Source organism: Lathyrus oleraceus, chromosome 6 (assembly GCF_024323335.1).
Source record: "Lathyrus oleraceus cultivar Zhongwan6 chromosome 6, CAAS_Psat_ZW6_1.0, whole genome shotgun sequence".
Classification (NCBI taxonomy): domain Eukaryota; kingdom Viridiplantae; phylum Streptophyta; class Magnoliopsida; order Fabales; family Fabaceae; genus Lathyrus; species Lathyrus oleraceus.
Window position 1 is genome coordinate 221,840,784 of NC_066584.1, and position 12,339 is coordinate 221,853,122.

Genomic DNA, 12,339 nt, shown 5'->3' on the forward strand with positions numbered 1-12,339 from the left:
GTAAAAAAGTGAAACAGTTTAATTGTGTTTTGCTTCTCACTTTTTGGTTTTTAGTATTATAAAACTTGAAGAAAAAACATAAAAAATTTATAATTTTCATTAATAACATTAATGTGATTTTAAAAGATTAGATTATCAAACAAGTTTTTTCATTTTCATATTTTTAAAACAGTTTTTAAAAGTTACTTTATCAAACAAATTTTTTGTTAATTTTCTTCTTAAAAATAGTTTTTTAAAATAGATTTGAAAAACAAATTTAAAGAACTAAAATTGAAAAGGGTTTCAAACAGGCCCTAGGTTTCTCGTACCTCACATTCTAACAAACAACAGAAAACAAACAGAGGACCATTTTCTCCATCCCTCTCTCACACTCGACCTTCTTTCTCTCTTATTCAACATAAGTCCTTACCCTCATGTCGTAAATCATGGAATCCAAGCCATGAGATCTAACCGAAACGGAAATGGCTGGGAATAGGGGATGCCGATGAATGCCGCTCCGGCATCAGGGCGGCGCGGTAGAGGGTCGTGTCGTGCGGAGGATTGAGGGGTTGGTCGTCATGGTCGAATCGTGAGAGAGTGGTTCGCGGTCAGAAACGCGATGGTTGCCGGATGGAGGGACCATGGTCACCGTCGGTTCTTCGGCGGTGAGAAACGCGGTTCGATGAGTCGTCCAAATCTATGGTGGTCGGCGGAGCTCACGGCGGCGCGGCTATGGCGAGGGTGGGGAGTGACGCGTCGATCCCATCGATCTCGTCGTGAGGTTGACTTCCGTTTCTCAACAGGTTTGGATTTTACTCCCGATTCAGATTCGTTTGATTTGCTCCGATTTGGCATTAGCTAAAGTTCTGCTTTCAATTTAAGAACAAGTTAAATATTGTGTAAATTTTGATTGATTTTTTTTTCCCAGTAAATATTGCTAGATTTTTATATGTTTGATTCCAATTCTGTTCTGACTTTGGATTTGGTTGAATATGTCCGACCCTGTTTCGATTGCAGTTTCTGAATCTTCCAACAACTGGTTTGCGTTTTGGCTCAATTCTGCTTGGATTCATGACTATCAATTCAATCTTCGACTCATTTTATTGTATAGAGATTTGTATTATGGCGTTTATATTCGTTTAGAAAGGCTATGTTAGTAATGAATATAAGGATTTTGCAGGAACATCCTGTGCTATTTGTAAGAAAAAAAAAATAGTGTGTGGTTGTTATCATTAGTGCTTCTAAAAAATGTGTAGTATATGTAGGTTTGTTTATAAACAACTCTTGGATAAATAACTTTAACTAGAAATAAATCCCCCATCCCTTTTTTAATAGCTCATGACCTTGAAGGTTTTTTTTCTAAATATTTTTTTAGAGCTCTATGTATATTTTAATATAAACAAATTACTAATTACATGCACATACTTACAAAAAATCGAATTATATAGCATAAAAATAAATAAATGGGAAGACTTGCATGAAAACTAAGGAAGTGACTACCTAGAGAAATATTTATTCACCACAATATCATATTTTAAATATCCAATTCATACAAAAACATGTAAGTTATAAATATGAAGGTAAAAGAAAACCGACCTACAAAGATGAGGTTGTTCCGGGTCAAATAGTAAGATTCATCCTTCTCTCCTTTTATGCTTTCGATCCCCGCCTTATCGTAATTCTTCTTCTGGAGCTTTATGGTTTTTTTTGGTGAATTGTGGATAATTGGACATGTCTATTTATAATAAAATTATAAGGATAAAACATTAATTAAAATAAATCAAGAAATCAATGTTAATAACTTCTAATAAAAAATATAATCATTTCCATGATTTTATGCAACTTATAGAATATTTTATGTTTAATATATTTTTTAATTTGGAAAAAGTTTCCAAAATAAAATAAATCAGAAAATTTAAAAACTAAGAATTAGAAATATCAATAAAAATAAAAATAAACGAAAATTAATAAATATAAATTCCTTTTTTTACTTTTTGACTTATTTACTTACTCATATTGATTATTTCTAAAAACAAAAATATTATCCTAAAAATAGAATAATCTAAAAAAAATGAAATCTTTAAATATTTATTGTATATCAAACTAAATTAATATCCTAAAATGATGAAATGTTAAATGAAATTGAATAATAAAATATGAACACAATTTTTCCAATTTTTTTATTAATGATTTTTGGCTATTTTAAAAAGTTAAAAAAATGAAAATTATTATTTTTTAAAATGCCTATTTTATAAATACGAAAGTTAATAATAAAAAATAAATAATGTAATTTTGTGATTTTTTTTTGTAGTTTTAAAAATAGAAAAGTTTGAAACAAATAAAAGAGAAAAAATAATTTAAAAGTGAGAAAGGTGGGACTTGAACTCATAACCTCTCACACTCATAACTCCTTACACATGCTCTTCTACCAATTGTGCTATTTTGTTCATTTGAAATAATGTGGTACTAGAGAGCATATGAAAGGTGGTCAAAATTTGGGGTACGACAGCTGCCCCTATTTAATCAGCTTCAAACTGAGAGGATGATGACGTCGAGCCTTCATCTTCTCATGGTGGAAGATGATTAAATATATAGAGAGACCCTAATTTTGACCACGTAGTAAGTAGATTCTGGGAATACATAATGATTGAACAATCCTTGATGCTCTAATGGGATCAAGAACAACCTTTGATGGAACCCCAATAATACCCTGGTGATTAATTTCAGTCCATCCGAGTGAAATTTGCATACAATTCCTATAATCACCCAATCATGTTATTGAAATTGGATAGGACTTTGACGATCCTCCGGTCGTTATTTGATAAAACCTTGGTAGAACCCCAAATAAAACTCATAATAAAACCATTTGCAAAACTCTTGATGAAACCCCTGATACAACTTCTAATGGAATATCAAGAAGATCAAGAATATCAAGAAGATTATCCAGAAGATGATTGTCAAGTACAAAGATTGGCATGAGATGCTGCCATTTGCTTTGCATGGATATCGTACGTCTGTACGCACTTCAACAGGGGCAACCCCTTTCTCTCTTGTTTACGGCATGGAGGCTGTTCTCCCAGTAGAGGTGGAGATCCCATCAATGAGAGTCTTGATGGAAGCCAAGTTAACTGATGCTGAATGGATGCAGAGTCGTTATGACCAATTGAATTTGATTGAAGAGAAGCGGTTAACTGCCATGTGTCATGGTCAGTTATATCAGCAGAGAATGAAGAAAGCATTCGATAAGAAGGTCAAGCCGCGTGTGTTCCGAGAAGGTGACCTCGTGCTCAAGAAAGTCTTGTCTTTCGCGCCCGATTCCAGGGGCAAGTGGACTCCAAACTACGAGGGTCCATATGTTGTTAAGAGAGCCTTTTCAGGCGGTGCTTTGATGCTTACAACAATGGATGGGGAGGATTTCACTCGTCCTGTGAATTCAGATGCAGTCAAGAAATACTTTGCCTAGAAAAAAGAGTATATGCAAATGAAAAACAGAATGGCTCGCTAAGTTGAAACCCGAAAGGGCGGCTTAGGCAAAAATGAGCGTCTCGGTGGAAAACCTGCAAGGGTAATCCAGGCAAAAATCAGAGACTTGGAAAAAAAAAGAATATTTGCATCCCTCTAGATTGAGTACCTCACTCTGGGGCAATCTAGGCAAAAATTAGGGATTTGGCAAGTAACTGCATCCTGACAAGACTTTCTGTTCCACAGCTGTCATTTCGTCAGAGGATTCTCGATTCGTCGTCAAACTGAAGCTTCGAATACATCGAGATTCAAATTGGTAGAGAAAGGATCATTATGTTCAATGTAGCCCTCTTCCAATATATATCACTGGTTTCAAATTTGTACAGATCTATGGAGTCTTGCCATTTGCAGGCTACCATTCCATCAAATCAATTTGAGCTTTTATCCAATTATTTGCACTCTTATTTGTTTCTATTCAACAAATGTTTTGCATGTTTTAATTGATAAAATATCATTGTTTTTAAACAAATCAAATTTTTCAAAATTTGCTGTTTTAAACAAAGTGAATATTCATAAGGTTGAAAGGATACTCAAGAATATCTCAGTGCTCTCCCAAAGGGTGGCATGATCTCCAACAGGTAAGACATTTGGTTCATATTCCTGGTTTGGTTGTATCTTCTGTCTCCAGATCTTGTGATGGGGTTGTTCCCCAGCATAGTTGCAAGCAAAGTGTTGTTGAAGACTCAGTTTTCTCCAGCAGCAGTTTTCCCCAGTAGAGTTGCTTATGCAGTTGGATTCTACTTGGATGATGTTGTTCTCTTTCAATGGGTTGCTCCCCGGAGTTGTTTGGAGTTGCAGAACTTTTTGTTTCTCAGTTGATGCTGAGATCCCCTGCGGATCTTCAAGATTTTCTCTTGTTCCCCAATGGATTCGTCTTGGTGGCTGTTTTGCCCGTTGTGACTTTCTGTACCCTGGGTGGGTTGTTTGCTGATCCATCACTCAGAGATTTGGCGTTTCCTGATATCTTTGATCCTCTGCTTCCCCAGCAGTACCCGCAGATCTATGCTTTATAGCATGTAGATCTCCGCAGATTGGCTTTCCAGTTGGTTCCCCCCTGGAAGTATAGTACCGGGCGTTTGATTCCTGGACCTGTTTGTGTTAGATATGTCTGTTTTGTCAGCATTCATCAAACATAAATCACGCATATTCATGCATATTCATAAACATTCAGATATTCATGTTGCATTTCTCGCCATATATCTTCTGTTGTTTGTTCCTGGCTATGGTGGTGCAGATCCCCAATAGATCTCCCCTAGCAGACGTCGGGTGTTAAATCTCTCCATATAGAGTCAACCCCATAAGCAGAAAGTGTCTGTTATCTTTCCTTCTGCAGTTCCCCACTGAGATATATCCTCGTGGATGACGGTTTCTTCCGTTTCCTCCCAACATATATATTGGGATGGATTTTCCTATTTGAGTTACATCCTCATTAGGACGTGTCTTGATTCAGTCAGTCTTTTCGGATTATTCCCGAATTGGCTATTTGTCAACTGTCTTGTGCTTCCTAGTGGGTTGATCCCCAGCGGAGTTTTTTCGGGCCTCTACCCTCATACCGGTAGTTGTAAGTCCTATTTTTTTTTCCTTGCCCTTTTGATGGAATTGGTGGTTATATACCTTTATTCCGCGGCAAGAGTTTTGATTTTCTACCTAGCAATCGGTAGTTGTAAATCCTATTTTTCCTGCTCTCTAGCAGTTTGTGATTTGTTATGAGCCCTATTTTGGTTTCCCGTGCGGATTTGTGATTTGTTCTATCCCCACGCAGAGTTGATGGTCTTCTACCCAGTATTCGGTAGATGTAAACCCTAATTCATAATTATCCCCACCAGAGTATGGCTATTACCCCGTATTCGGTAGTTGTAAGTCCTATCTCTTTTTCCCTAACAGAGATAACCTTTGTGGTTCGTCCTGATTGTAAGTGGAGTCCTGTTGTAGTGGTTTTATCCCTCACAGAGTTGGTGTCTCCCTGTGGTGATTTCTATCCCCAGTTGAGTTTGTGGTCTTCTACCCCGTATTCGGTAGTTGTAAATCCCAAGTGTTGATGTTTCTCCCCAGCGGAGTTTGTGCCTTGTGGTACAGTTGGATAATTGTCGGATGCTTGCAATTTATCTTGCGGGTCTCCTTTCATTTACCCTTGTGTTGGTAATGTTGTTGCTCCCTTTGATTGGTCATCATTATATACCTAGTTTGGTACCCCGATGCCTTTCTTTTCGGTTGATTTATCCTTTATTAACCCAGTAACCGGTTGTGGATAATCTTCCATGCGAGTATGTTATTCACGGTCTGCCGGTAATGAATAATATATCTCATGCACTCTTCAGTAAAAGCCTTTTGTGTTTCCCTGGTCGAGTAAGTTTCGTTATTTCCCTTTTGCGGAATCGAATTTTTGTTGTGTTGGATAATTGTCGGATGCTTGCAGTTTATCCCTTTGAGTTATCTTTCGTTTACCCGGATGCTTGGTATCGATTCTCTCTCTTTTTGGTTAGTCACCTATTATATACTTTGGTATCTCTGGTGTCTTTTCCTTTCGAGTATATTATTCACGGTCTGCCGGTAATGAATAATATGTCTCATGCGCTCTTTAGTTGGAATCCTTTGTTGATTTTCCCCAGCTGAGCAAGATTCGTATTCTTTGAAGAATCGAATATCCATCCTTTAACCAGTTTGTGTTTCGGATGATGAGTGTTTTGGCATATATACCAATCCACGTTTTCGGTAGATCACCTATTATATACCTTGGTATCTCTGGTGTTTCCTACCATGCGAGTTTATTATCTACGTTCTGACGGTAATAGATAATATATCTCATGCGAGTTTTCTTATCCACGGTCTGCCGGTAATGGATATTATATCTCATGCACTCTTTGGGTTTGTGTCCCCAGTTGAGTAAGGTTCGTTTTCCCGTTGTGGATTCGAATGTCCATCCTGTAAGTCGATTTGCTTTTTCAAGCCCTCCTTTCGGATGATGAGTGTTTTGGCATATATACCAATTCACGCTTTGGTCGGTCACCTATTATATACTTCGGTATCCCTGGTGTCCCTTCCTTTCTGCTCCTTATTATGACTTCGGTCCCCTGTGGAGTCAGATTTTCCTGAGTTTATGTACCTTTTCAGGTCTTTCTCAGATGCTTGGTTGATTGATGTCTCTCGCCCTTATACCGGTCTTAGATATTCATTCTTCCTGAGTTTGTTACCCTTATACCGGTAACACCTCAATTCTTCGGTGCTTCCTCAGTGGAGTTTCCTATTGCTTTTCCCAAGAGTCAGCTTGTGTCTCTCCAATGGATGTTTTTCCTTTGGAATTTTCTTCCCCAGTGTGAGTCCTTCACTCCCCAGTGAGGTCTCTAGTCTGATTTCTGTTATTACCCTAATCAGAGTCGTGTCGTGTTCACGCTGTGTCAGTTTTGTTTTCCCCAACTTGAAGTCGTGTCCTGCTCACGCATTCTTTTTCTTTTACTATCCCCAACAAGAGTCTTGTTAAAGTCTCTGTCCCTGGTGAGTGTATTACTCCGATGGATCGTCTTTTCATCTGTGTGAACCATATTCCCCACAGAGTTAGTGTCTTTTACATGCATACATTTGCATCATGAGGTCTCTTAGGGACCAAAATTTGTCTCATTACTGTTATTTAAGCCCATTCTACCGCGTCGAGATGAAGATTTCTAAACTTCACTTCTCCGGCTAGAATGACCTTAAATAGGGGCATCTGTAAGACCCCAATTTTGTCCCTAAGATCCCTCATGGCATCATATCATACCATATCATTGCCTCAAGGATCTTTGTGCACCTTTGTTTCCCTCCTAGTGGGTGGGTTATCTTGTGAGTGTGGTTCTTGATCACCAAGCATATTTTGCATTTGTATATCATTGCTTTTCATCTGTCTATTAACCAAAAATACAAAAATATTGTCATCTAAACATGTTACTTGCAGATGAAGCAAGCTAGGTCAAATAGTCAAATCATTCATTGAACAGTGGATGGTGGCCATTCTTGAAGAATTTGGGCACCATGATCATTCATCAAGAGTTCATATGAGTTGTGACATCATTTTGAATCAAGATATCAAGTGGTAGGGGCTTGGAATTCATCAGAACATGGTTCAGTCAACCAAAACCCTAGCAAAGTCAACTGTGGTCAACTGTGCATTTAATCAGTGATTTGATGGTGGGAATTGGTTTGAGAGGTCTCATTCATGTCCATACAAGCCTCATATAACATGTTAAACATCCACAGTGAAGAATTTGAAGTCAGACAAGAAATTTCCAAAAATAGTAAGTTGACCTGTAATTGGAATTTGCCAAAAATGGAAAGTTCTTCTCCTCAAAATTACTTCATCATACAAGCTTCAAATGAATTTTTGCCCAACATGAAAGTTGAAGATCTTGTTCTCCCATTTCCAAAAAGTCCAAGAACACTCATTTCTCATGTGTGGTTGGCAAGTTATGATCAAATCATTCCCAAACAATTTTGAACTTCAAAGTGAGATAACTTCCAAACCATTTGGCCAAATTGAGTGAGGTTTTTTGCTACAAGTCATATTTGATGTGCTCTATCCAAATCCTTCATCACATTTCACCAAAAATCATCCAATTAAAATGGCCTTTTTCAAGTGCATTGAATTAAAAAAGAGAGGGGTGAAAAATGAACTTTCAAATTAATCATTGTTTATGCTTTCTACCACTTGCAATTGATCAAAAACCAAATTTTGGATATGTCTAGGCCCATTTTCGCACTGTAGCACATGCACATGCAACTTAAGTGAATTTCACTAATTGGCAAAACACTTCATTTTGAGCTAATTTTCACTTACCATTCCATTAACCAAACTTAAGCTTCATTAAACAGAGTATATATTGCACATTTCTGATAGAAAACCCTAGCCACTATTCACCAAACCAGATCCAAATTCATTTTCTCTCAAACTCTCTCATTTCCTCACTTGGTTTTTTTTTTCTGAAAATCTTCAAAGAACTCGTGTTCTTGAGCTTTGGTCCATCCTCTACCATCATTTTTGAGCCTTTTGCAAGCAACAATCTACAACTGTAGAGCTGTTTTCGTGGACTGTTGGAAGAAGCACCTCACATGGCAGTTTTCGATTTGAGCACAACCCAGCATTGTTGAGCCACGATTCTTCACTTATTCATCATTTGGAACATCTTTGCACTGCTGTTTCAGCTCAACACGACCAAAGAACCACCAAATCATTACTGCTCTTCACAATCAGGTAAAATTCGAACCATGCTATTCTTGAAATCATGTTGTGCTTGTTAAAGACCTTGCCATGCTGAGTTCACTGAATGTTGTAGTTTTGAAAATGGTTGATTATTGAGGGAGATACATTGAATTAAAGTTTGGTTGTTAAACTTTACTTTGCTCGATTCTTTCATTTCAGCATGATTTAGTGTTAATGATTGTTGGTTTGTTAATGTACATGATGAGATGAACGCAACGGTATATCGATTGTGGATTTTGGTTGAAATTTGTTCTTGCTGGAAAATCTGAGAAGATGATGATGAACTGTAGCACTTAAACCCTAATTTGTAAACCCAGAAACCCGTGTTTGGCATTTGGAATTTTTGTTTTGCATGTTTCCCACTGTTCCATTGCCATGAAGCAAATAGCCGGACGCCACCTCACTAAGTGAAACGCGGCGTTTCACTTAGTGAGTCCAATATTTACAAAATTGCCATTCCCGTTTTATTATTTAATTAAATCATTTTCATTTTCAATATTTATTTCATTTTGATCTTCAATCTTCAAAAATTCATAAGTTCCTCAATAATTGTCCAAATTTGATGGGATTTTTTGTGAAATGCTCCTCATGATCTCTAGTTTATTATGATGTTTTTTCCAAATTTTTTGCACGTGTAGATTTTTAAATGTGCTAGGGTTTGTTCATGTGTATCCATTTTGTGTATGCCATGCCAATTTGCTTGTGAAATGATGATACTTAATCCAATGCCTCTGAAATTTTTTGTGCTTAAACTAGACATGTTCATGGTGATTTTGGTGTAGAGTTTGTGAATTTATCATTGCTGGTTGATGAGATATGATTTTTTGAATAGAGGTGTGACAATTTGTGTCACACCATTCATGTCCAACTTCATGATTTTAATTACCATGCTTATTGAACTCAAAATGGTCTGGATTTTTGCATGAACATACTTATGGATGTTGAGAATACATGTGAATTTTTTCTGGAATTATTGATTGCATTTCCTATTTGTTTGGAATTTTCTCCCCTGTTTGGTCATTTGTTGATTTTTTGTGACACATGTTTGTATTTGATTTGTGAAATTCTAATGCTTAATTGGATGGACTTGAAATTTGACATGAGTAATGTAGACATCTTGAAGTTTATCATGGTTTTAGTCCCATTCATTTATCATGTGTTGTCACTGTTTTATGATTTATTGAAGTTGGTGCATGTTTTGATGCTTTGTATGAGTTTGCTTGAACTTGCTTTGACTTTCTGATTTTCATTGACCTACTTCCCTTGATCCAAATGAGCTGAAATTTGGTATGCTTATCATGTTATGGATGATGTTTCATCATGAATTATTTGAGGATTTATTGAAATGTTTGTGATTGGATTTGACTTGAATCTTTCTGTTGACTTCTTTGAGGTTCTATATGACATGCTTTGACCTACTTTGCTTGTGAAATGATAATGATGAATGATATGAACATGAAACCACTTGGGTTTGTTTCTTAATTGTTTGAACTTGATGTTGGATAGCTTTCACTTGCTGTTTTGGATTTCTTATCTCTTTTTGACCCTAGGCTTGTCCTAGTGGTCTTGTTTCTCATGTTTAAGTTTGCTTTTCAGGTTAAGAAGCAAATGCCTTAAGGAGACTTATGCAAGTTGATTAAGTTTGATTGATTATCATGAACTAACTTGTTTGTTTTGTAGGATGCTTAGCTCATATGCTTTGAGCTTTGTGCATTGCACATTTGACTGATTGTGTTGATCCTTATCTTATATTGGTTTTGAATTTGAGTTGTATACTGATTTTACTTGATTGATTTCAGGTACCATTAGTTGCTAATAGTTCTTTGAGAACTTGCATTGCTTTGCTTGATAGCATTTGCATTGAGGTAGAATCCTTTTTCTTCATGTAGTCTGGAAGACCTGGCCTGTTACTTGGCCAGGCAACTGTCTGAAGTCCTCCTTAAGAGGCGATGTTTGTGCTTGTTTACTTTTGTCCCAAGCAGGAAAAGTCCTTTGAATAAGGCAATTGGTAGACAAAAGAGATATGCAACCTATCTCCTACTACTCTGTGTGTCACTCACCTTGCTCACACCACATGTGTTGATGCATAGTGAGTAAAAACCCAAGATCTATCGAGTCTAACTTGTGGAGAGAGTTCCTACTTTCTGAACTCCCACACCTTCTATCATTTGAAGCTCTCTCTGACCAGGGATAAGAGCATGAGGCACACCCCTCATATCCTTTCATCTGCTTCACCTTGGCTCTCAATGTCAAGGTTAAGAGCACCAGTAACCCTATTCCAGTTGGCTTCAATGCCCACCCTTTGTATGAGCCTAATTGTTTGGTTATAGAGTGTGCTGAATGACTTTGGTTGATTGATTACTTAGTTCATTTGCACATGTCTGCTTGCATGCTTTGTGCATTTATCATCATTAATTGCTCATTAATGCATGATCATTTCATTTGTCTTTGTGACATATTTTTGTTGTTTGCCCATTGAGGACAATTGTAAGACCATTCATTGGCCATTGTTCCTATGATATGGAAGTGAGTATAAGACCATTTCATTGGCCACTCATCTTCTCTTTGCTTGATGCATTTGTTTGATTTATGTGAGGATGCACTTGTAAGTCCATGTAATTTGGCATTTGTTTTCCCATGATCATATGTTGGAGGTTAGAGTAAGCCCAGATAGATTGACATCTGACATCCAAGTGTTTGCTTTGTTGTTGGAGATTGGTATAAGTCCAGATAGATTGGCATCCGGTATCCACTTTTTATTTCTTTGTTGAGGAGATTGGTATAAGTCCATAGAGTGGCTTCTGATATCCAGTTCTGTTTTAGGAGATTGGTATAAGTCCAGTGATTGGCATCCGGTATCCGCTTTTGTTGACTTTCTTCTTTTGCTTTGCTTGTTTGTTATTGCTCATTGTCTATTCCAAAGGACACACTTGAGTCATCTTCTATATGATTTCAAGAGGTGAACCTTCTAGGAAGTTTTACACTCCATCTTCATCCATTCATCCCATTTTGTCCTAAACCTTTTCACACGTTGCTTTTAAAACTTGAGATAAATATTGTGCAAACATCTTCATGCTTTTAAATTAAAAACCTGGACCCCAAGTCCTTGACTTTTTCAAACTCCATTTCATAGTACTTCTTTTGAATCAATCTTAATCATACTTTGACCCTCCTTTTGTGAATAATCATAATCAATTAACTTCACCCATTCAATTGTTTTGTGGCTTTGTCCATTCTTGTTAAGCTTTCATACATTAGCCATAGGTTTGATTTATCTTAGTTGGTTGATGTTAATCTCACCTATTTGTCCTTAGTTGATTGAATTGTAAGTCTTCCTTGCTTATTATAAGGTTAACCCCCTCACTAGCAAGTTGAAGCTTTTCTCACATGGTGGACTCGTTGTTTGTATAAGGTTGAGTTTTCTCCCGTGGATAACGTAAGACCTTAGGGCTTGTGTTTAAAATTGAATTCACTAACTTTTGGAAATCTTTTAGCCGAACTACGGCGTTTTGATCCTTACCTTTGATGGAAGGTACGTAGGCAACGGGTTCATCCGTTCGAACACAAAAACAATAAAAATTGTATATTCTTTTCTCATCATCCCAATC

At 37.0% G+C, this 12,339-nt stretch overlaps 1 protein-coding gene across 1 annotated transcript; it reads left to right on the plus strand.

Moving 5' to 3' along the window:
• The first annotated feature begins 296 nt into the window (after positions 1-296).
• LOC127091714 (uncharacterized) lies at positions 297-1,313 on the plus strand. The gene is made up of 2 exons (XM_051030399.1): positions 297-782; positions 997-1,313. Exons 1-2 carry the CDS (start codon positions 599-601, stop codon positions 1,134-1,136), a joined length of 324 nt encoding a protein of 107 aa, XP_050886356.1. The 5' UTR covers positions 297-598; the 3' UTR covers positions 1,137-1,313.
• Positions 1,314-12,339: the final 11,026 nt, after the last annotated feature.